At 34.8% G+C, this 24944-nt stretch overlaps 2 protein-coding genes across 3 annotated transcripts; one reads left to right on the forward strand and one right to left on the reverse strand.

Annotated features, from left to right (window-relative positions):
* Positions 1–1623: 1623 nt before the first annotated feature.
* Positions 1624–10133, forward strand: LOC142624704 (mitogen-activated protein kinase 15). Of its 2 annotated transcripts, none has more exons than XM_075798414.1 (11): positions 1624–2081; positions 2237–2433; positions 3619–4027; positions 4187–4314; positions 4452–4511; positions 6058–6207; positions 6326–6481; positions 6562–6773; positions 8096–8197; positions 8344–8504; positions 9581–10133. In XM_075798414.1, the coding sequence occupies exons 2-11, from the start codon at positions 2410–2412 to the stop codon at positions 9871–9873; spliced, it is 1695 nt and encodes a 564-aa protein (XP_075654529.1). In that variant the 5' UTR covers positions 1624–2081; positions 2237–2409; the 3' UTR covers positions 9874–10133. The 2 variants fall into 2 exon arrangements, with proteins under 2 accessions (XP_075654529.1, XP_075654530.1); XM_075798415.1 differs by having other exon boundaries at positions 1677–2081; positions 2256–2433.
* A 3339-nt stretch (positions 10134–13472) lies between these two features.
* LOC142624162 (BTB/POZ and MATH domain-containing protein 2-like) lies at positions 13473–23961 on the reverse strand. The gene is made up of 4 exons (XM_075797680.1): positions 23263–23961; positions 16110–16458; positions 14798–15074; positions 13473–13954 (listed from the first exon to the last, which is right to left on the reverse strand). Exons 1-4 carry the CDS (start codon positions 23703–23705, stop codon positions 13773–13775), a joined length of 1251 nt encoding a protein of 416 aa, XP_075653795.1. The 5' UTR covers positions 23706–23961; the 3' UTR covers positions 13473–13772.
* Between the last annotated feature and the right edge of the window lie 983 nt (positions 23962–24944).

Raw genomic sequence — 24944 nt, forward strand, 5'->3', positions numbered from 1 at the left:
CCACAATTTTTTTGAGAGAATTTCAATTTATGGCGTTTATTCCTAATGATTACTTTTTATCATCAGACCGAAATACCAATCAATTTTTTGTATAAATGGGAATTGAACTTCAGGTCTTTTATTCAACCATCAGTGATTTTAATCATTTTATCAATTGAGTTAATTAGAACCCACAATTTAAACCCACAATTAAATAGGAACTTGGTACTTTACTATATTAATAATATTAATAGGATATAACTAGGGGTGTGCATGGTGTTTAAGGATCGCGCAATCACTAGGTGGTAATGACATTCTTATTGATTGATAGGATAGAATTTCAACCTATGCATGGTTTCTGCTCATGATGATTTGGGTTTGAATCTTAGATTTTTTATTCAATGACAAAATTTTTTACCAATTAAGTTAATTGGAACCCACATGATATTCTTTATAATGTCTTATGTTTGTAATTTAAACCCTACATTTCCCTCATTATCTACCTAACTAAAAAAAAGGTACGCATAGTTTGAGTTGGGCTAAGTTTGGAGTATATATTTGACCCAACTCAACTTCCTCAAGTGGAGAAATCTTCAATACAACCTAACCTAACCCATAAATGTCAATATGGGTTGAGTTGAGGCCAATTAGTTTGGCCTAATAAATAAATAAATAAATATATATATATATATAATATTTTCATTCAACTATTAGAGTTATTATTCAATAAATGATTACAATATGCTTAATTGAGACTATATTCCAATTTCATCCAAACCAATTCTCAAAATATCAACATAAATCAAACTAACATACTCAAACTAAGCCACAAAATCCAAAATAAATCAAACTAATAAACTTAAAATACATTTATATTTTTTAAAATTGTTAAAACTGTGACTTTGGATTGAAAATTTTGTTAATTTAAACTCAACCCAAACCAAGCTTCCAAAAAAAATTAGTATTCACACCAACCCAATCCACCAACCTATGAAAACTAACTTGATATATTGAATTGGATTTGTGGAATTAATACGTTGAATACACACCACTAAATACAATTTTGGAAAACTAATAAGATAATATTTTTTAATGATCAAAAAAGGAGTAGGAAGGAGTGATCAAGGGTGATTTTCCTACCTGATTATAATCATAATGACATCTTACACATTAAATTTAGGAGTAGTTCTAGAATCACAAATTATATCATGACTTTTTTGCCACAACTCTGAAATGACAAATTGTGAGTGATGAACCATCACTTACACATATATGGATCTTTTTTTTTTCTTCACCAATTACACTCTGCCACATCGTAATTGTGGCAAGAAATTGTGAAAATTTTTGTCTTTCTTAGACTTTTTTTTTATAGATTTATTGAGCAATTGCTACCTCAATCCCACTATAAGACATTTAAGTTACTCATGAAATAGATGGTATATGAAGAGTTCTTCCATGAAAGTGGGAAAAGAAAAAGAAAAAGAAAAAAAGAATGATGGTAAAATTGGTCCAAAATGAGTGGCAAAGTGGTCTTTCATCAAGACCCAAAAGAAAATGCATCTCTTTACAATCCCATGTTTAATTATCTTACCTTAATTAAAAATAAAAAAAAAATTCTATGTCGCATATTGCTCTCTCTCTCTCTCTCTCTCTGTTCCCAAAAGCCTTAAAAAGTAAAAACTTCACAAGTACACACCACTGCGTTTTGCCATCTCTCTCTCTCTCTCTATATCTCTTTCTCTGTGGGATCCAAAAGCACTTTAACTCTTACAATTTCCCCTTCCAACCCGCAATCAATCTGCCACTTCCTTTCTTTACTTTTCAGCACCAAAACCAAAACCACCTCCAGTATTCTCTCAAAAAACCAAACCTTTCCTCTTCATAATTTTTATATATAAATATTTCTATATATATAAAATAAATATATCTATATATCTTCAACACGTTTAGAGGTTATCGCCATCTTTGATTCTCCAAAGTTTACCTTGTGATCTGTAACCTCTTTGTCTCCAGCCACATTTTAGTGACTTCCGCCAAACTCCTTGTCCATTTCATTATATTCCTTTCCTGTCTTCTTCATTTGATTCGTTTTCACTGACAAAGTAAGTACCCGTTGCTTATTTCAACCACAAAGTTGCTATTTTTGCCTCAAAACTTTATCTGGGTGTGGCTTCCTTTGAGCTCAACCTTTTTGCTTCTTTTTTTTTTTCTTACTGAAAATTGGGTTTTCACGCTTGTGTGTGTTACTGATTTGTAGTTGTTCCTTGGTGATCTAGACGTTATAGTTCCAGTTCAGTCTTATTGAAGTGATTTGAGCTTCTGGGTTACTGGAAATTTTGGTTGTTGATCTGGGTTTTGCGTGTGAAGTCAAGGCCTTAGATGCACCTATTAGTTTATTGCTTTGAAGGGATTTAATGCTTTATTGCTAAGATGCAGCCTGATCAGAGAAGAAAGGTAAATTTTACTCATTTCTGCTATATATATATTGGTTTGTAGTTTTGGTTAAGATTAAGTAGGAATTGAAGATTCAAGAAATGCTTTTGTGTTGATTTTATGTAATTTTAAGCTGAAAATTTTATTTTATTTTTTCTTTATGTAATTGATTATGGTCCTCTCATTCTTTTTTGTGGTCCATCTGTGTTGGACCTTTTGTTCTGTTGTGGGTATTATACCTGCGTCTGGATGAGATGGAATAACTTGTCATGTTCATCTCAGCTTCTCTGCCAGATGCTTTGTACCCATTGCAGTTTGTGGAAGGTCCCACTGAAATACTCTTGACTCATGTGAAATTGCATAGTTGGGGTTTTAATTTTTTTTTCTTTCTTTTTTTTATGTTAGGTTGGTTTTTTATAATTATTTTAAATGATAGTGATTGAAAGTTGAAACTGTTAGTCTGGTGTGAGATTACATCTTGATTTTCTGATTTAATTACCTATTGTATCTGACTTACCTTGACAAGCAACCTCTAATTTCATTTTCTTGTCTTTTCCCACTTTACTTCACTTCTCTTAGTCTTGAAGTTATCATGGATCCTTGAATTTATTTATTCATGCAAAGCAACTATTTATTGTGCTTATTGTAGAATTCATTGTGATGTTTTGGTAATTCACTATAAGTCATATTCCCTTTGCATATACTTAGCTGTGGTTTGCTGTATATATCAAATCTAAATCCTTCATCAAGGGGGGTTGTAAAACTTTCAACAGTCTCTTCTAAAATAGAATTATGAAGCATTTTAATTTATTTATTATTTATTTTTTTATGAAGTCTAGTAATCAATTTGGTAAGTTAGAACATTTAGACATAATTTTTCAGTAAAACTTGCATTAAATCATGATTGCAAGTTACTCGGTAAACATTGCCTTAGTTAATGCTGGATGCCAAGACAGTTTGTGTAACCAAATATGATGACCACTAATAGGTTGTCAATGACCTTTTTCTCTCTAACTGAACTAGTATGTGGACTATCGATGTCAGGTATATCTGATTATGAAATCTGATTGTAAATTACATATTTAGCAGAAATATATGTATATTTTTTAAATTATGTTGCAGATAATGTAAACTACATTTTGTACTTCTGGGCTTCTGCTAGGGTTTCATGTTGATAAAATTGTATGATTTAATGTGGTGATGCAGTCAGCAGTGGATGTAGACTTTTTCACAGAATATGGTGAGGGGAGCAGGTACAGAATTGAGGAAGTAATTGGTAAAGGAAGCTATGGTGTTGTTTGCTCTGCATATGACACACATACTGGAGAAAAGGTAGCAATCAAGAAGATAAATGACATTTTTGAACATGTCTCTGATGCCACTCGTATCCTTCGTGAGATTAAACTTCTTAGACTCCTGCGCCATCCAGACATTGTGGAGATCAAGCACATCCTGTTACCACCTTCCAGGAGGGAATTCAAAGATATATATGTTGTTTTCGAACTCATGGAATCTGACTTACACCAGGTTATTAAAGCAAATGACGATTTGACGCCAGAACATTATCAGTTTTTTCTTTATCAGCTTCTTCGAGGCATGAAGTACATACACACAGGTTATAATCTTATAGTTTTTTTTTTAATGAAATATATCTTATAGCTCAACTACAGGAATTTCAAGAGCAATTTTTTTCCATTATAGTTATGTTTTGGATTTATTATGATCATTCTGTGACTGATTTTTTTTTTCTTCTTAATGTTTAACTATCTTGTAGCAAATGTCTTTCACCGTGATCTAAAACCCAAAAATATCCTAGCAAATGCTGACTGCAAACTCAAAATCTGTGACTTTGGTCTTGCGAGAGTAGCTTTTAATGATACACCCACGGCTATTTTCTGGACGGTAATTTTTTTTGGCCAATTGTCTTTCGAGATTTTTCTTTGATTGGCCTTTTGGAATTAACTTGTATATGATTCACAAATTGCTGATTCTTCGACAATATCTCTAGAAATGATTATTTCAAATTCTTGTGGTGGCAGGACTACGTTGCAACACGTTGGTACAGGGCTCCTGAATTGTGTGGATCCTTTTTTTCAAAGGTGCAAAAACTATTACCTCTTTTTCTTTTTCTTTTTTTTGGTTGAAATTTTTGTCTCATCTCTTTCTTCTCTCTCTGAACCCCCATATTTGCAAGAGAGTTTTGTAACTTCGTCTTGTGTACACCTTTAATTTATGCTTCTCCTCCGAGTTATAATTTGTGCCATATAATTTGGATAGGTTCTACTCTTGATTAATAGTAGTTGAACTTAGCTTCTTTTTTTCCACTTCCTTTTTTTCACTACAGCTTTGACTTGCAGGGTCATCTGTAGATCTGGAACATTTTTAAGAGCAAGACAACCTATATGACAAAATATTAACTATATTAGAGATAGATTTTAGTAAAATACTGAGGTTCAGAAGAAACTCAACCAAATGTTCATGTGTTGTCCTATGCATTTTGTTATACTTCTATTTTGTTGGATTTCACAGAACTATCTTTTGACAGTTTTTAACTACTGGCCAACATGCCTTTGCACAGGGATGTGATTCCATTTGCAATCCTACAGGCAAGAATTACAATTTGGCAGGCTAGGCATTCATGCTTTTTAATGAGCGGCAGCCCAGCTTTTCTTTTCTCTTAGGTCAAAGCTGGGCCTGGCTTGAAGTTGACTTTTTGTCTGTAAAATGGTCCTTAAGTTACTTGTACGGTTTAGACTCAGAATGTTCCAAGTAATTATTTAAATTTAGTAGATCATAACTGGGTTCAGTTCATGTTTATGGAATTAATTAGGAACATTGTATTTATGTGCTTTAACACATACGACCAGGTTATTATGCCTGTGCTAACTGGACATGTGCAACCCTGCATTTAAGGATTGTTATAGCCTGGCTGGGTTGGTCAGGTTCTCCACTACTAGCTCAAGCACAGCCTTTCTTCACCCTCACCAAGTGGTCTTTTCTTAATGTTATGTTCACTTGTAAGTCCCAAACACTTGGTTGGATTTATGTCTATGGGAGGAATGAACATTTGCAGCATTCTGCTTAACTAAGTTAGACAACCTCACGGATGTGGATTGTGTTGGATGTGTGGTGGTATCCCTTGTTCTGATTATCAGGAAAAATGAACATGTTATATTGTCGAAAGCACTTGGGTACATGGCATTTGTTTGAAAATATTAGTTGAAGAATAGTGGATTTTGATAATGTTAAAGACTACAAAACTTGCTTTACAATCCCACAAAACCATGATCTGAACAATAAATGTCAAGAACACCTCACCTGGTGTCAGTTGAGGCAATAACTCCTAAAGGTTTATGCAAAGCACATATGGTATCTGTATATGCCCTTGATGACTGACATAAACCACCTTTTTTAAAGTGTGGATACATATATAGTACTTAATTGCCTGAGGACCATAATACTGTGAAAGAATTATGAATTTGACCAATCCCTGAAATTAATTTCTTCCTATTCTGCCCATAAAATACTTGTTTTAAAATGATATTATGAATCAACTATCGCCTGTTGTCAGTTTCATTGCTATTATAAATTTATAATGTTGTGGTCTCAATTTCCTTTTGTGATCGTCTTATGTTTTGTTTTCAGTATACGCCAGCAATAGATATATGGAGCATCGGCTGCATCTTTGCAGAACTTTTGACTGGAAAACCTCTTTTTCCTGGGAAAAACGTAGTCCATCAATTAGATTTAATGACTGATATGTTGGGAACGCCATCTGCTGACGCCATTGCCAGGGTCTGTTTCCTGTGATCAACTTGTTCTTATGGATTTTGAGTATATTAGTATGCACCATTTTTCTGTTGCTTCCCTTGCAATGATTATTTGTCCTCAACTGTTGATACAATATGAACAGGTTCGCAATGAAAAGGCTCGGAGATACTTATGCAGCATGAGAAAGAAGAAGCCCATTCCTTTCTCCCATAAGTTCCCAAATGCAGATCCACTTGCACTTCGTTTATTAGAAAGAATGCTGGCATTTGAACCCAAGGATCGACCTACTGCTGAAGAGGTAAATGTTCATGCCTCTTCATCGTACTTTTTACAATATATCTTCTCTTTTTATGGAGCATTTTGTATTGCATGTTGTAGGCACTTGCTGATCCATACTTCAAGGGCTTGGCCAAGGTTGAGAGGGAGCCTTCTGCACAACCGGTTACCAAGATGGAATTTGAATTTGAGAGGCGAAGAATTACAAAGGAAGATGTGAGAGAGCTTATCTACCGAGAGATTCTGGAGTATCATCCAAAGATGCTGAAAGAACAATTAGAGGGATCGGAGCCAACAGGCTTCATGTATCCAAGGTATTTTCAATTTTTCATTTTTCATTTAATACTGATTGTGGCTTGAACCTCTTGCCTTTATTTTGCGGTCTCATCCTATTTCATATTGTCTTGTTGATGAATGCCATGGAAATTTCTGTTGGTATTCTGATTTTTCTTTCTTGGTTTACAATCTGGGACACCTAAGTTTTTCTTCTAAGCCTTGAATGCTAATGCATTAATTGGTATAGTATCACATTGATTCCATTCAATGTAGGAATTTTCTATTCCTTAGATGCCCAAATAGACCACACTAGTAATTCAGAGTCACTGATCCCAATTTTAACTTCGCAAACTACTTTCAGTAAATAAAGTCATATCTTCTGACTTATCCAAAAAAATATATATATAAGTCATATCTTTTGTACCAGATGAGGTTCAATCTCATCTTGCTATATTTATGGTCTTCAATCTCATTATGGCCTTTTCAGCAAGAAATGACAAAGCTTTCCACTGTTATAAAGGCCATTACCCATTAGTGGGATCCTGGGAGGGGACTGTATACAGCCTAACCCTTCAGTAATTTTCATGAAATGGCTGTTCTCAAGACTCAAACCCAAGCACTTGTGCTTGACAGCCCCATCACCAGACTTTTATCAACTGGGCACCTGCACTTGCACTTTCCACTTGTGCTTGATAGCCCAGTCAGTTTCAGAACTTATAATCTGAACCCTCAATATTATTATAGATGTTAATACTAACCATTCAAGTGAACAGTAGCTTTTATTTCTTATATACAGCCTGAAAGAGGCAAAAAAAAAAAAGCTAGAAAAGTTGTAACAATCCATGATATATGCGAAAGGACTGGTTAATACAACTCCAGACTAAACTGAGCCAACAGTAACTTATGTGAAGCTTTCATGGTGATCTATTGAACCATAAGCATGTAGATATTCTCCTTGCCTACTTCCGTGAAGGCTAGAATACACAATTCTTGAACCCGTTTGAGCAATTTGGACATTATTGTTCTTAAGATTTAGTGGTTAATGATTCATTTTTGTTGCCTCTACAATTCGAGTGCACATGCCATCAAGATCCATCTTTGTTTGATTTTGTGAAATTAGATTTACCACAGAATCTGATAAATTGTTCAGGATTTGGTGATTGGCGAATATAAATTCAATGTAAATTTATTGGTAATGCAACCAAAGTCCTTTTGGGGTCAGAGCCTTGAAAACCAATCCAAATGTCAAAATGCTATGCAACCAAGCAGATTTGAAATCTTTTCAAGTTTGCTTTGATTTAATTGATGGGTTGTCTAAAGCCAAATTTGATTTTCTTTTTTCTTTTTTCTTTTTATGCAGTGCTGTTGACCATTTTAAGAAGCAATTTGCTTTTCTTGAGGAGCATTATGGAAAAGGTGGAACTGTTGCTCCACTTGAGAGGCAACATGCATCATTACCCAGGTGCATTTTTAGCAAGCATTTCAATTATGATGCTATTCCTTTTTTCATGTTTCCTCCTAGAGTTTTTTTTTCTTTTTTTGGGGGGGGCTGCCTGCTATCCATAGTTTGCATCATCTAGTCTTCTGATAAAAGGGTTGTGTCTGCAGGGCATGTGTATTATATTCAGATAACTCAGTACAGAATTCAGCAGAGGTTGCAGATGATCTTTCCAAGTGTAGTATCAAAGAAGTTGAGAAGCCGCATATGGACAGGAATAGTGGGATCCCTGTCACTAGGCTGCCAATTCAAGTTCCCCAAAGTATCCAAGGTTTGTTTTGCATATGATTGCCTATACTCTACACCATCATTGTTGTATCGATTTCTCTCTCCCTCTCTCTCTCAACTGAAATCAACTAAAGCTTTATTCCAAAAAAAGTTGGGGCTGGCTTTATGGATTCTCTGGAATATCTGTAAAAGATCAAATTCATAGTTAACTTTGACTTTGGTCATTAACGTGTTGCAACCCTCCTTTCTCCAGGTTTGGGATTGCCTGCTTACAAAATTTATGACACCAAGCACTAAAACAACTGGAGTCTGTTTTTTAATATATACTAGTAGTTGCCCCTACGATTCACAAATTAATTAAAAGTTGGATGTAAATCAAAGAAAATAGTAATTATGTTTAAATTAAAGAAATTATTTTACTAATGTCATCTAAAATGTCTTAATAATTAGCTAGCCACTTGAAACTAATAGAGTTTCACCTAAAGTAAATTAATCTTAATAATTAATGAGTCACATGACAAAAACACACAAATTTACCATGTGTAATACATACGCATACCTAGAGTAATCTATTCTAACAATATATAAGATATTTTGATAATAACTTTTAATCCGAGGTAAACCATCTTAATAATTAATAAGAACGACTTGGCACAACCACAGATTTTAGGATCCAACTTTTATTATATAATGTCATTATTGGGAGATCCCAGACACTGCATAAGCAGAAGCATTGTGCATTGGGCGTGACCTTTTTTATATTATTATTTGAAGACATTTGCATACTGACTAGCTGGCTGATGGAAGTATTGTATTCCAAATTCCAATCCTCATTCCAGAATAGCCCCAGAATTCCTTGCATGCCTTGAATCTATGCACTCACATTCTGCCCCTGATTAGGGTGCTTAGAAAATACTCTTATTCTTTAGTAGGATTTGTTGAAACTAATTCATAATTTTTTAACAAGCACAATTTAAGTTAAACCAGTAACGTTTAACGTTGCTTCGCTGTCACTCCTTGTTCCCCCCCTCTGATTCTTGGATAACCTCACGCTTGGGTTACTTAGCATATCTAATTACATGGTATACCAACACTGATTACGTATGAATTACCCTGCAGGAGTTGCTGCAAGGCCTGGGAAAGTTGTTGGTTCAGTGTTGCGGTACAACAATTGTGGGGCAGCAGCAACAGCAGAGGCTCTTGAACAGCGGAGGATGTCTAGAAATGCAGCCGGAACAACTCAATATACTGCTTCAAATGGCTCATATCCAAGAAGAAACCCAAATTGCAAGAATGAGAGGTGTGAAGATGATGGGGTTGAAAGTTCTAACGGGCTTCAGCCAAAACCTCCTCAGTATATGCCAAGGAAAGTTGCCGCTGCTCAAGGTGGAGCTGGAGGTCACTGGTACTGAACCATGGTGTTAATTTTGTGGCTGATCACTGCCTATTTCATTCTACCCTACCGAGTTTAAGGGTACATCAGTCACACCTCATCCCAGGTTGACCTGCTGTCAATTATAAACTCTTCAGATGTAATGACATAATTCGATCAGAGTTGTAAGATGGCACAGGTGCTTGGGAATATAGCACCTGACAACTTTCGTTGGTGAAGTGATTGCTACAAGTTGCAATTTGCATAATTAATTTGAAGTTTAGAAAGGGTTCATATGGACTCCTGGCTTTGATCCCACTCTCTGATTGATAACAAAAACCAAGATATATAGCAAGCTGTCATTAGTCATGAATGAGGAATAGGCTAAGCTATTGATTGACTTCCAAGTTCTTTTGTTACGTTCTCATTCTTTGCAAGATTGAAGTAATTCTCCTAGTTATATATATATATATATATATATATATATATATATATATATATATATATATATATATATATCTATATAGATATTTTCCTGGGTTTTCCATGACTATGACATTGATTGTATCATTTAACCTCAGTTATTTGTACTCTGGATCTCTCTCAGTAGAACATCTTGAGCAGTGATTTCTGCAATAACTTAGTCAAAAGATGTGATTTTTTTTTTTTTTTGGTTGAAGAAGCATATTTGGTACCTGTACTTAAATGAACTTTATTGCAGTTTCTATGAGTCTTCTTTTTCTAACTTTGTGGATTTCACTACCGGTCAATAAATTTTGTAGTTTGTCCTAGTATAATTTTTTCTTGCTTTAAACAAAACCCCCCATTACCCCAAAAAAAAAAAAATCTCGGTAGGTTTTTTTTTTTTTTTTTCTCGTTTTTTGTTTTACTAGAAGAGAGGTGGTTTTAGGTACCAACATACGTCCTTTGTGGGGGGAATTACCCAATAAGTATTTAATATACAAAATAAATGTTTATTTTGAATTTATTGTGAAAGAAGTGCTATTGAGTTAGAATTTGTTGATCAATTCCCCTAATATTCATATTCAATTTACATATTCCACTGTTTCTCAAATAAAAAAAAAAAAACATATTCCACATTCCTCCCTCTTTTCTTATCTTGAGAAAAACATTTTCCACATTTCTATGTGAGCTGACTAGTCCTGGAAATTATGGTATTGTGGTAATCATAAAGTGCAGGGGTTGTAGGAAGGTGTATATATGAATGGGAGGACTCGAATCTAAATGGGTCTTTGTCAGGCATTGTAGCACTGATGCATATAGGGCAACAGGTTATTTAACCAACTTCAAGATTTTTCCAGCATATGGACAGTGAATCCCAAAAATGTACCAGCTGAGACACCCGAAGGTACATTTCAGTGGATTCATCTTCATCTTATTTGCTCGGCACCTCTTGAAGACCCAATCGAGCTATAGGTGCACCGTGCATGGACTTGGCTAGTGAAGCATAACTGCTCTTCTTTCCATAGAGAGTGCTACCCTTGTTTCAGAAAAATAATTAGTCACTCGCAAGGAATGAAAAGAAACATATTTTATTTGATCTATTAAGTCCTATCTCCAGCATGCGTGGACCTGGAATGACTGACTATGCATAGATCACCTCAATTTGTGAGGCTGTTCTAGTGACATGTTACTTGATGTGGGTCTTCAACATTCACCTTTCATAGATTTGGGAAAGCATTATTGGCTTAGGAAGTTACATTAAGACTGCATTCTATAAGCGACTTGTTCTAGTGACATCTATTTACGAGGGCTTGCACTTTATTATAGGGAAAGGGATGAAGAGCCCCCTAGAGGGCAGGGTCGTCAAAATAAGGATTTCAACAGTGAAGAATGCAGCTATCCAGAATAAAGTGGTAGTCTACCAGCATGGAACACGATCTGGATCCATCTTTATATCTAAATATGGAAGAATCAAGCATATGGGAGTAGGGGATTTCAATTAGAGAGTTGCTGGAAAAGGACCTTTGTCACTGGCCATTATCACCTAGTAGATCAAACTCCTCAACCAGATTCTTTGAGGCATCCACCTCAACACTCGCACACACACACTACCCTATTGTTGCAGCATGCTCCTCAAATTTACAGATTCGTAGGGGCCTTGGGCGCCTTTTTGTTAATTATAAACTATAATTTGTTATATTGTTGTTTCATTAATTATAAAATTATTAATTGTTGTTTAGCCTAACATAATTTAATTTGTTTGTTTTTTATAATGTATTGGTTAATTAAATTATTAATTATTGTTTATTAGTTGCTTCCCCCAATTAATTATTGGTTGATTAAATTATTGTTTATTAGTTGCACTAGCACACACCCCATGTGCATTTACTTCTCCCAATTCAAATATCCCACCCTGGTCCCATGCCCCCATCCACCCCCACTCAACAGACAAGCCCCATGGCCACCAATCACAAGAGCCAATTAGATAAATTCACAATCACAAATCACAATACACTAAAAAACAAACTCAGTAACTCACCAACACCAATGGATAAAGTCAAAACAGGTTCAAATAAATATTAACAAAGTTATAAAGTAAAGCTAAGCAATCAATCAATCACAGTTCAAAGAGAATCAGATAAAGTTTAAAGAGAGAGACAGAGAGAGACTCACATTTCACTTTCAGTCTTCAGATAAAGAGAGAGAGACAGAGAGTCTCAAACCAGTCACCACCGTATACATAAGAGAGAAACTCATTAACCCATATATGTAAGTGAGAAAAAGAGAGAGAAGTAAAGTGTAAAGATGAAATACCTTGAGGTTGAGGAAGCAGGGAGGCTTAAGGTTAAGGGGCGGCGCCGTTGGGGACTCAAGCAGCACGTCAAGGCAAGGAAGACCGATCTCCAATGCTCGATGTGCTTTGGAGCTCGAGTTTGAGGCTCGATATGATGACCAATGTGCTCTGGAGCTTGCGCCGTCCGTTAGTTGTTGTCGTTGATGACTGATGAGGTTTTTTTTTTCCTTAAAGTTAGGTTTTTTATTTAAGTTTTTGCTTTACTTGATGAATAGGCAGATGCGTATATTGGGGTTTTTTTTTTTTGTGAGAATCTATGGGTTGACTACCATCTGTAATCTATTGGGTTTGCTTTACTTCGTTTTTTTCTTTAGATTGGGTTTGCTTTACCATCTGTTGTTTAGGTTAAATGTTGGACTTTATTTCCCAAGTGGGCTTGCTCTATTACAAATTTTTTTTTTTTAATATTTTAGTTCAAAAATTTTTTTGGGCTTTTTATTTTTGCTTGAAAGTAGAACAAATAAAAAAAAAAATTTATTTGAGAGTGTTCCTAATTTTTTTTAAAGGGTAAACAAATAAATTTTTTTAAATTAATATATATAATATATTTTTTTTTTTTTCAGATCAGGGTGTCCTGAGAACACCCTGGACTGAACGTGGCGCCACCATTGGTTACATACATGCAAAATGGGAGCCTCCGTATTAAGCTTTCCAGATTATAATCCAAAGCAAAAACACCTAAGTTGTCGCCGCTGATTTCTCAATTTACTTGAAGCAAATAGGTAATAGCATATTCTTTGCAGGTTTCCTTTTGTGAGGTGTCTAAAATGCTTTACAAGAGCAACGTGTGTTCAATCAATGGCTTAGACTAGACCACATAATATTCAAAGCAGATATCTTACAAAAAGTATCTAATCGGTATGCTGAATCTTGAACAAATAAAGTCATTCTCAACCACACAGTGACCGCACACACAACAAATATGTAGAAGCAAATACTAAGAGCTTCATATTACACAATATTAGCCAACGGCCAAATGAACCACTAACATCACTTCTCTTTTTTTCTTTCTTCTTTCTCATTAAAATCAGTAATTGTTAGTACAATCCAAAAAGTCTAGATCCTAACAAAATCTATTCTTATTCTTGTAGAAAAAGGATGTCCTATCTGTTATTCCTAAATCAATATAACCTCGGTTTCACTCGCCTTCCATTCACATCGCTATTATCCAGGTAGAACTCATTATGGTATGCACGAACCTTGACAGAATGCTCACCGATCCTGGCCACATATTGCAGCAATTCAGAGAGGACAGAGGGGCAACTTTCCTTCAAATATACAAACCCATCTGTTTGCATCACAGCTAAAAACAACAATACAACATAAGTCACTAACTGTGTATTCATAAAGAAAAGGGGGTTAGAAAAACTCCAAAAAATTGACCAATTTAAATTATTCTTCAAGAACAAGGAAAATGCAACATAATATGCAAGTTAATCAATAAAGCAAAACTTTTCCCTTGAAGCTCAATAATAAATAAAAAGCATTTTTCTTCCTGAGACATCAGAAAATGACACCTTATTGGATTGGTTTCCACGGTAGTCAAAATAATAATTGAAAGAGGTTCCAATCATTTCGCATTATTAGATGGCTAACACTGAACTAACCTCACACATGACATCTCAGAACATTCATTGGCTGTTGTCCAGCGGCCAAACAAGACCATGCATAATTTGGCCATACAGTACACTTTGTAAATTTTTAACAAACCATACATGAAATTCCCCACAACAATATAATAGATGAAGCTATATAGTAACAAATATGTTCAAATAACTAACATACAACATAAAGATTGTTTTTATAGATGCCCCTATACAAGTAAAAGAACAAGTTATAATGATTACAAAAAAAGAGAGAGAATATTAATAAACATCACTAGCCAATCTCAGGATATGTTTCTATTCTGTGAAAACTGCTTCTAGAACCATGCTTGCCCATGCAAAATTAAGTAGTAAGGCTTCTCTTGCTAACATGTCAGGTTCTAGCCTAGTCATTCAAAATCTTTTCATGTGAACAGCATGTAGGGTTTGAATATTGACATATTGACATCTGGATATGCACACATCATTTCCTACAGAACTATAGAACAGCTTTAAGAGCACATTGAAAAATCCAAAACAGAGGCTGTGCTGGAAAGGTCTACCTCTTAAGTTTTCAGGCAGCGCAATGAATTTGAGACATACATCTTTCAGTTGGAAACAATGGTGCTGATCTGCCAAGGCCAATGTTGTCGCAACAGTGTTTATGGCAACATCCTCACAGAGTTTAACCTCACAGAGCAATCTGAGCCTCTCAAGGGCATATCGGTCGGCCGCTGCCAGCAGATGCTGAGCCATCAGTGTAAAGGCCCATTTAAAGTTTCCACCAAAAAGCTCTTGCATGTCCGGTAGGGCATCCCAATACATAAAATGAAGTAAAACCTGCAGTCATCCAATACACAGAGAAGAGGATAATTATACTCATGCAAGCTTTACTATTTTTTTTTGATAAGTAACAAAGAAATTTTATAAAAGCACACAGCCCAGTATATAGGAAATGTACAAAAAGGCAAAACATCAAGAAACCAAATTACAATGATCTAACAACACAGGAAGGAAAATACATGAAAAAGATGGTAAAATAAGACACCATTTGAGAAGAGTAAAAAAGAAGAAAGACTTAAGCTCAATCATGGACCATTCACGACCCTCAAAGCTTCTAGAATTCCATTCCCGCCAAATACACCACATCATATAGTGCGGCATAAGCCTCCAAATAACTACATTACGATGAAGCCTGAATTTGCATGTCCAACAATCCAACAAATCCACTACCCTCTGAGGCATCACCCAACAAACACCAAACAAGCTAAAGATCATACTCCACATAACTCATGCAAGCTTTACTATTACTATTGCAATTATAATAAAATTAAATGAAACTTAAGGAAAACCTCTAAATCTCTATTAGCCTGAAAGCAGAATCAAATAAACAACAAATTCTCACCAGAGCTATAAATGCTTAGTCACATGTATGGTGAAACACAAGTGCATGAGAGGACATATTAAAACAATCGAAGCAGAGTCATAATGACTTTAGTTTTTAGCCAATGAAACTGAACTTGGTTCCTGTATACTTTTTATTTTTAATAAGTAATGGATGTATACTTCCTGTATACTGATTTTGAGATTTAATGAAATTATATTACTTACCAAAAAAATTATACAATGCGCAGAATTTTTTTTTATAAAATTAAAAAATAAACCAAGCTTTTCCTCCTAGACAACAATCAGTAATCATATCTGCTTCCCAACAATTTGATTTATGTTTACAGCAAAAGAGAAAAATAATTTGGTTTATGATAAATGGCACGGCTGATCTATTATTAATTGATGAGCATTAAATGTGCAGCTGAACCGAGAGAGAGAGAGAGAGAGAAAACCCATGACATATGTTTGTAAGTTGAGAGAGAGAACCTTAAAAACAGGAGCTGTCATCTCTTCAACTTTAATGCACTGACTGTTTTGATCCTTCATTGGACCAAAAAGTTGTGCCCTGAACACAGGTGAGCGTGCTGCAAGCACCAACTTGTGGGCAGAAAATATCTCCCCTTCAACTTCGAAAGTCACATCAGCGTTTTTTCCACTTTCTAAAAGCTTCCCAAAATGTTGACCAATATCAGGAGGTGGCACTGCTATAGAGTAAATCTTAGGTCCCTCAGTTTGTGTCTTAACAACACCAACACAACAATGAATTATGAGACAATCATCTTTGAGGTAGTCTGATGTCTCTAGAAGACTTCTTTTGAAGAAGCGTTTATAACCCCTGCAATATCCAACAGCAGCATCTATTTTATTTCTGTTTGTCATCCACTGAACCTGTTGTGAAACTAAATGCAAATTTGAATAAAAAATGGGGATGCCAAACTGGTATCTCTAATGATGACAAAAACAGAATAGGTTGCTCCAAGAGATTCTGTATGTTCCATAGAATATTAATGCATTGCTCTCACTAGATGATGCTTACTTATACTGTTAACAGGTCACTGTGATGTCACAGTGGTCTACTTCTGGTGAACATAAGAATTGATGCATGCACACATGAAAAGGTAATGAAAACCTCTAGATGAAAATCATACTAATAGAATCTACATAGTCAGTACTCTTTTAAAGGAAGATTTCTGGGAGGCATCTTCCACCCCCCCCCCCCCCCACCCCTCCCTTCTCCCAGTATATGTTTTTAGAAGCTTTTTACAAGAAATTTTATTGAAAAATGTAAAGATATACAAAAATGTGAAACAATCACTCCCCAAAGAATACACAATCACAACAACAAAAAATCTATAGAATTAACAAAAGATAACAAGGGTATGCTACTAAAGCAGTCACCCTATCATCCAAGGACCTCAAAAGAAACTCTCTTATTACAAAAGTAGGTCACTCCAACCCCACCAAAAATGCTGCTGTTCAGATTTTTAGCATTTCAGCATCAGTCCTCCTGACCACCTAGCCCCAAAAAAGGTAAGTTGTCATGGGTTTTGGCCCCTCCAATGAAGTTCAATTGAGACTACCTGCCATATATTTCAATTTTTCCTCTCTCTCTCTCTCTCTCTCTCTCTCTCTTAAATTTAAACTGTGTTCATGATATCTTCAGAACGAGCAAAATGGTGAGACCAAAATTGGCATGAAGCCAAAATCTCATATCCTTGAACATTAAAACATTACTGGAAAAATGAAGAAGATAAATAAACATGAACCCCCACCCCCCCACCCCCCACCTTGATCCTTGATCCAAGCAGAAATTAAGGAACAAAAGCTTTAAAAACGTAATTCCTTGTATCAATGAGCACATAACACATAACCCCATCAATTAATAAAGAAACAAGCTGACAGTCTGAACCTATAACCATTCAGACTTAAAGATAGTTTCTATCCTTACTCAAGTAATTTAGTCACTGAACCAACACCAAGCATTTACCAAGAAAAACAAGTACAGGAGAATCAAGTGATTGAAATTCAGTTCAGAATTTGAGAAACAGCAGTAGAAACTTCAGGAAAAAAATAAAAAAAGCATTCCAAATATTCAAAATAAACAAGCACAGATGAAGATAGGCAACATGAATTATGAGATTTTCAGAATTATGACGTCAAGAAGGAACTTGAGTGCAGATTCTGGGTTCACCATGTTCATTCATTTATTTATCAAGCATTTCAATTACGTATTCAAACAAAGATTGGGGCAGAATGTCAAACATGAAAAAAAAAAACAAAAAATAGAGGGCAGGAATACAATAAAACCAGCTTTTACAATCACATATTCTTGCTTTGAATGCAAATCCAAAAGCCACTTTTTTTATGACTCATTTACCAATCAATCAACTTGTGTTCGAAATCAAGAAAATTACTTTCAAACTTGACACATGCGTCCACAATATTTGAGGGGTTAAAAAAAGTGGGCAAAAACATTACAACAACAAAGACAACAAAGCCCAGGGTTGTCGACAGATCTATAACATACTAATCAGGGCCACTCGCATGACCCCATTTCTTTTAAATAAAATGAAATAGAATGAATCTATCACTTTACCTTAAAAAAAAAATTAAAAAAAAAAGAACCAAGAATGGATCCCATTTCTTTCAAATAAATTAAAAAAGAATTTCATTTCTTTCATCTCCCAATGCAAAAAAAAAAAAAAAAAACACACCAAACTTTTTATACTCATTCATCATTCAATCAACAAGTACATTCATTTTCAATTGCATCACCAAAGAAGCCAAGAAAGCTTAATTTTACAAAAATACCATTTCTTGCTCTATAAATTCAAACCACTCTCAATTGCATCACAAAAATTAAAAATTATCACATGCTTCTGCTATATCTTAAGGGTACAATATTTAATTATCAAACAACATAAAAATATCTTAAAGGGTACAAAGAAGTGGGCAAAAACATTTTAAATGAAAAAGAATGAATGAAGTCCAGTTCTTATAATCTCCGAACGCAGAAACACAAAGAACCAAACTTTGTATACTCGTTCATCAATCAATCAACAAATATATTTCATATTCAATTGCATCACCAAGGAAATCAATAAATCTAACATTTAACAAATAATACCATTTCCTGCTCTCTAAATTCAATACCACTAGCAATTGAAACACCAAAATTATAAATTACCACATGCTTCTGCTATGCCTTAAGTGGTAAAAATATATATATGGGAAAAAATATTAAAAATGAAATATTTGAATGAAACCCTTTTCTTTTTATCTCTAAATGCAAAAGGACAGAGAAACAAACTTTGTATACTCATTCTTCAATCAATCAACAAATATATTTCATCTTCATTTGCATCACCAACGAAAACCAAGAAATCTAATACTTAACAGATAATACCATTTCTTGCAATCAACAAATATATTTCATATTCAATTGTATCACCAATGTAAACCAAGAAATCTAACATTTAACAAATAATACCACTTCTTGCTCTCTAAATTTAAGACCACTAGCAACTGAATCAACAGAATTAGTAGTACTAGTAACCATTTTCAATTGCAAAACCAAAGGAACCAAAAAACTTAACATTTAACAAGCAATACCACTTCTTACTCTCTAAAGTCAAAACCTTTTGCAATTGAATCACAAAATATTTAAAATCACAGAAAATCAACAAATATATTCAATTTCAATTGCATCACCAAAGAAATCAAGAAACTTAATATTTGACAAATAATACCATTTCTCACTCTATAAATTCACAACCTTCCGACTTACTTTCTATCGTTGTTCTCTATTCCTACTCATGTGGCTAATAAAATTGAAAAGATGCAAAGGGATTTCCTGTGGGGAGATAGCAAGATTCACTTGGTAGGATGGGACAAAGTTTGTGCGCCTATAGCCAATGGTGGCTTAGGGATAAGGAAACTCACTACCTTTAATAAGGCTCTTTTGGGGAAATAGTTGTGGCGGTTTGGTAAGGAAGAGGGTCGTTTATGGAGGCGGGTAGTAGCTTCAAAATATGGGGAAGAGTGGGGGGGATGGACCTCAAAGCTGGGTAGGGGAGCTCATGGGTGTGGTTTGTGGAGAAGCATCCGTATGGGTTGGGAGGATTTCAGTAAAAATTGTCAATTTGTGGTTGGGTTGGGGAATAGGGTGAGGTTTTGGCAGGATGGGTGGCATGGGGATCAACCTTTTCAGTTGGCTTTTCCTAGGCTGTATGGCATTGTCATTGATAAGGAGGCTTCTGTTGAAGTTTCTTTGCATAGGCAGGGGGCGGAGGATAGAAGATCTTGGAATGTTCGGTTTAGTAGATTTTTTAATGATTGGGAGATGGATGAAGGGCTGCGGTTTCTTCGTATGTTGGGTGCTATAATCCCTCCTATGGATGTTGGTGACCGGATGAGATGGAAATTGAAGCGTAATGGGGCTTTTGACATCCGGTCGTACTATTACAAATTAAGAAATTCTCCTTCAACTATCTTTCCTTGGAAAGCTATTTGGAGAGTTAAGGCCCCTAGGCGAGTTTCTTTTTTTGTTTGGTGCGTAGCTTGGAATAAGATCCTAACGGGAGACAATCTGAGATTGAGGAGATTGGTTTTTGTGGATTGGTGCATTATGTGCCGTCATGGTGGAGAGACGATAGATCACCTTCTTCTTCATTGTGAGGTGGCCTATCGGTTATGGAGCTTTGTTTTTATAACTTTTGGCTTGGCTTGGGTTATGCCTAGTTCGGTTCCAGACTTGCTTTTTGGATGGTGGAATTGGCTGGGGAAGCATTCGTCTCAGATTTGGAATTTAGTCCCGCTGTGCATCCTTTGGTGTATATGGAAGGAGCGGAACCGGAGGACTTTTGAGGATTTGGATAGTTCTAGGGATCAGTTGCTTGCTTCTTTTTGTGGAACTCTTTTTGATTGGTCTCGGGCGTGGGGACTCACGTCTAGTGATTCCCTCCCCTCTTTTCTTTGTTCCCTTCTCTTTTTGTAACTCTCTGTTGTTTGGTTTTCTCCCTTGTTTCTCTTTGTTTTCTTTTTCTTGTATTTCTGGGTTGCTCTGTGTTTTTCAGGCATAGAGTAACCTTCGTATATATATCATTCTTACTTATCAAAAAAAAAATGGTAAAGGAAAAAATAAAAGTAAATGTGGGCACATAACAAATGAAAAAAATTAAATGAAGATCAATCCAAAACATAACATAAAGAACCAAACTTTGTATTAATCATTCATCAATCAATCAACAAATATATTCAGTTCCAACTGCATCCAGAAAGTTAATATTTGACAAACAGTAACAATTCTTTCACATAAATCACAAAAAATTTAAAAATATATCACATGCTTCTGCTATAGAGGGGTAAAAAAAAGTGGGCAAAAACATTACAAATGAAAAAACTAAATGAAACCCAATTCAAACCATAACATATAGAACCAAACTTTCTATTACTCGATTCATCAATCAATCAATCAACTACATAATTCAATTCCATCCAAGAAACCTAACATCTCAAAAATAATAACAATTCTTTCACAATTAAAACACAAAAGATTTATAAAAAAAAAAAAAATCACATGCTTCTGCCATATCCTAAGGGGTAAAATAACAAAGGTGGGCAGAAACATTACAAATGAAAAAACTAAATGAAACCCATTTCAAACCATAACATAAAGAACCAAACTTTCTATTATTCATTCATCAATCAATCAATCAACTATACAATTCAATTCCATCCAAGAAAACTAACATTTAACAAATAATAACAATTCTTTCACAATTTTTTTTTGATAAGTAACATAAGAAATTTTATTAAAAAAACCAAGCAAGTACACTGGAAGTGTACTACAGTGGCACAAATCAAAAACCCAGATTACAACGATCTATAAGATCGGAGAGAGAAAAACATGAATAGGAAGGCAAAACTAAACTCCACTCAAGGAGAGTACGGAAAAAGAAAAAGTTAATGTCAAGAATAGACCGTTCATGATACTCAAAGCATCTAGGATTTCACTCCTGCCAAAAGCACCAAAACAAACAATGCGGCACAAAACAAACAAGAATAACAATTCTTTCACAATTAAATCACAAAGGATTAAAAAATATCACATACATGCTTCTGCTATATCCTAATGGGTTTAAAAAAAAAGGTGGGCTACGAAGACATTACAAATCAAAAAATTAAAGAAAACCCATTTCAAACCATAACATAAAGAACCAAACTTTCTGTTACTCATTCATCAATCAACCAATCAACTATATAATTCAATTCCATCCAAGAAGCCTAACATTTAACAAATAATAACAATTCTTTCACAATTAAAACAAAAAAGTTATAAAAATAAAAAATCACATGCGTTCTGCTATATCCTAAGGGGTAAAAAAATAAAAGGTGGGCAAAAGCATGACATATCAAAAAATTAAAGGAAACCCATTTCAAACCATAACATAAAGAACCAAACTTTCAATTACTCATTCATCAATCAATCAATCAACCATATTATTCAATTCCATCCAAGAAACCTAACATTTAACAAATAATAACATTTCTTTCACAATTAAATCACAAATGATTATAAAAATCACATGCCTCTGCTATATCTTAAGGGGTAAAAAAAAATGGTGAGCAACAAAAACATTACAAATGAAAAAAAATTAAAGGAAACCCATTTTAAACCATAACATTTTTTTTTTATAAGTAATAAAGATAATTTCATTGATATAAAAAAGAGAGAGTCACCCAAGTACACAGGGAGTATACAAGGTAGAACAAATCAAAGACGAACACTACAAAAGTCAAGAAAATCCAAAATAGAAAGAAAAGGATGGCTTCTCCACAGAGAGAACCAATCAAGTAAGGTTCAGAAAAAAAGAGAACCAAACTTTCTATTACTCATTCATCAATCAATCAATCAACCATATAATTCAATTCCATCCAAGAAACCTAACATTTAACAAATAATAACATTTCTTTCACAATTAAATCACAAAAGATTAAAAAAAAATCACATGCCTCTGCTATATCCTAAGGGGTAAAAAAAATTGGTGAGCAACAAAAACATAACAAATGAAAAAAATTAAAGGAAACCCATTTTAAACCATAACATAAAGAACCAAACTTTCTATTACTCATTCATCAATCAATCAATCAACTATATAATTCAATTCCATCCAAGAAACCTAACGTTTCCCAAATAATAAAATTTATTTCACAATTTAATCACAAAAGATTAAAGAATATCACATGCTTCTGCTATATCCTAAGGGGTAAAAAAAAAAAGGTGGGCAAACAAAAAGTGCCAAAAACATTACAAATGAAAAAATTAATGGAAACCCATTTCAAACTATAACATAAAGAACCAAACTTTCTATTACTCATTCATCAATCAATCAATCAATCAACTATACAATTCAATTCCATCCAAGAAACCTAACATTTCACTTCTTTCACAATTCAATCACAAAAGATTAAAGGTGGGCAAAAAGTGCCAAAAACATTACTAATGAAAAAAATTAAAGGAAACCCATTTCAAACTATAACATAAAGAACCAAACTTTGTTATTGCTCATTCATCAATCGAATCAAATCATAACATTTCCTTTCACAATTAAATCACAAAGAAATTAACAAAGATTACCACATGCTTCCGCGATACTTGAGAGTATAAGGTCCAGCGTCCATCATGCGATTGAAATGGCTATGAACCTTGTGATTATCCTTGCCACTCTGGTCCAAAAGCGTGAGCTCAAAGAGCGCCCTGACATCGGTGCCCTCGCTCGCCAACGCGACGAAGAGCGATACATAGGCGGCGTTATCCTCGCCGCTCTTTCCGTCGGGGTAGAAGTAGACGGCCCAGGCGTAGCCGCCGACGGCGAAGGTATCGGAAGCGACGAACTTTCCGACCCCCATGCCTTTCGCTAAGGAGTACCCATTGATCTTGAACTCGTGGGTCCCAACTACTGTGTCGGTGCGCGAGGTCGACGACGATGAAGAGGTCGACGGAGAAGACGGCGGTTGGGACACAGACGACGTCGTCGACGGCTTCGGACGGAAGTCTCTGTGGTTTACGATTGTGCCCATCAACTGAGAGAGAGAGAGAGACACACAATTTGGGGGATTCGGAATTTGAAGTTTTTTTTTTTTTTTTTACAATGGGAATTGGATTCCAAGCTAAGGTGGGGGGAATTTGAGAATTGAGATATTCGGGATTTGGAATTGGAAAAGGATTTTTTTTTTTAGGTTGGGGCTGTTTGGCTGTGTTGTTGATGAATTTGGTTGGGTAATCTAAAAGTTGGGAGTCTCAGAAAGTGGTGACTGTGAATTGTGATGAATGATAATTGAATATCATTTCTACTGCGAATATTTATGCTGCACTATCATTTGCTTTTTCCATTTTTTTAATCTTTACAATTTTTTTTAATATATTACTATATTAGTATTTAATTATTTTTTCATTTCTAATATATTATATAGTCTCATAAGTTTTATTTGTTAATAAATTCAAAGTTTTTGAGGTGGAACCAGCATTAAAAAAATACACTAATTTTTTACTTGAAAGTGTGTTTTGAGGGACGTCTATAGGTTGGGTTAAGTCGAATGGGAGGCCAACTTGCAACCAGCTCAAACAATTTAGGGTTTACAAGTTTGAATCCGTCGTCAATTGAAACTGAATGAGTATTTTATTGAGTTGCCGGTTCGAGAATTTTGTTAGACTTAGGTAGTTTCGTTATTGTTATCATTTACAAAGAACAGTAAATCTACAAACTTTGAGTTACGACTATAGGTAAGAGAGGATAGTATGACATTAATAGAGCATAACAGATCTAAGGTGGCATTGTAGACGACTAAATTCTTAGTTCGTACAGGCATTATTAACAAAAAGTCATACGACAATGATAATTGAAAATATTGCAAATCGAGGTGTCGCAATGGCAACATGGAGGAGGAAAAGTATCTTTAGTTGGTCAAATATAATTATTCAGTTGTTTGCCACCAAGATCCAAGATTAATTTCTGAACCTCATCGGCCCGAGTCAAGTTGGTCAAATCAGGTAGGTTGGTCGGATCTTTGGACACCCTTGAATGCATTACAACAATACAATGTGTTCAAAATATGTGCATATTTTGCTAGCATCCATTATAGTGTTGTCATTAACTCATACAAGAGACGATTTTAACAACAAAAACGTGGGGGGTAATAATCACCTCCAAATGAATATTCTAATCCCATCAAATTGAATTGGTATTTTCTTTTAAAAAAACGTTGTAACGAAGTATTAACAATTTAACAGACCCAATTAACACAGAGACCTTCAGCAAA

The sequence above is a fragment of the Castanea sativa genome, chromosome 2 (genome assembly GCF_040712315.1).
Source record: "Castanea sativa cultivar Marrone di Chiusa Pesio chromosome 2, ASM4071231v1".
Classification (NCBI taxonomy): domain Eukaryota; kingdom Viridiplantae; phylum Streptophyta; class Magnoliopsida; order Fagales; family Fagaceae; genus Castanea; species Castanea sativa.

Bases quoted from the DNA above. Each gene is read 5' to 3' on its own strand.
- LOC142624162 (XM_075797680.1), bottom strand. From the start codon at position 23,705: ATGGGCACAATCGTAAACCACAGAGACTTCCGTCCGAAGCCGTCGACG. The intron at 16,459-23,262 runs GTAATCTTTGTT...TGGATATTGCAG, and splicing joins AAGTATCGCGGAAGCATGTG to GGGTTATAAACGCTTCTTCA. The intron at 13,955-14,797 runs GTAGACCTTTCC...TGTTGTTTTTAG, and splicing joins GCTGCCTGAAAACTTAAGAG to CTGTGATGCAAACAGATGGG.
- LOC142624704 (XM_075798414.1), top strand. From the start codon at position 2,410: ATGCAGCCTGATCAGAGAAGAAAG. The intron at 2,434-3,618 runs GTAAATTTTACT...GTGGTGATGCAG, and splicing joins AGCCTGATCAGAGAAGAAAG to TCAGCAGTGGATGTAGACTT. The intron at 8,198-8,343 runs GTGCATTTTTAG...TTGTGTCTGCAG, and splicing joins CAACATGCATCATTACCCAG to GGCATGTGTATTATATTCAG.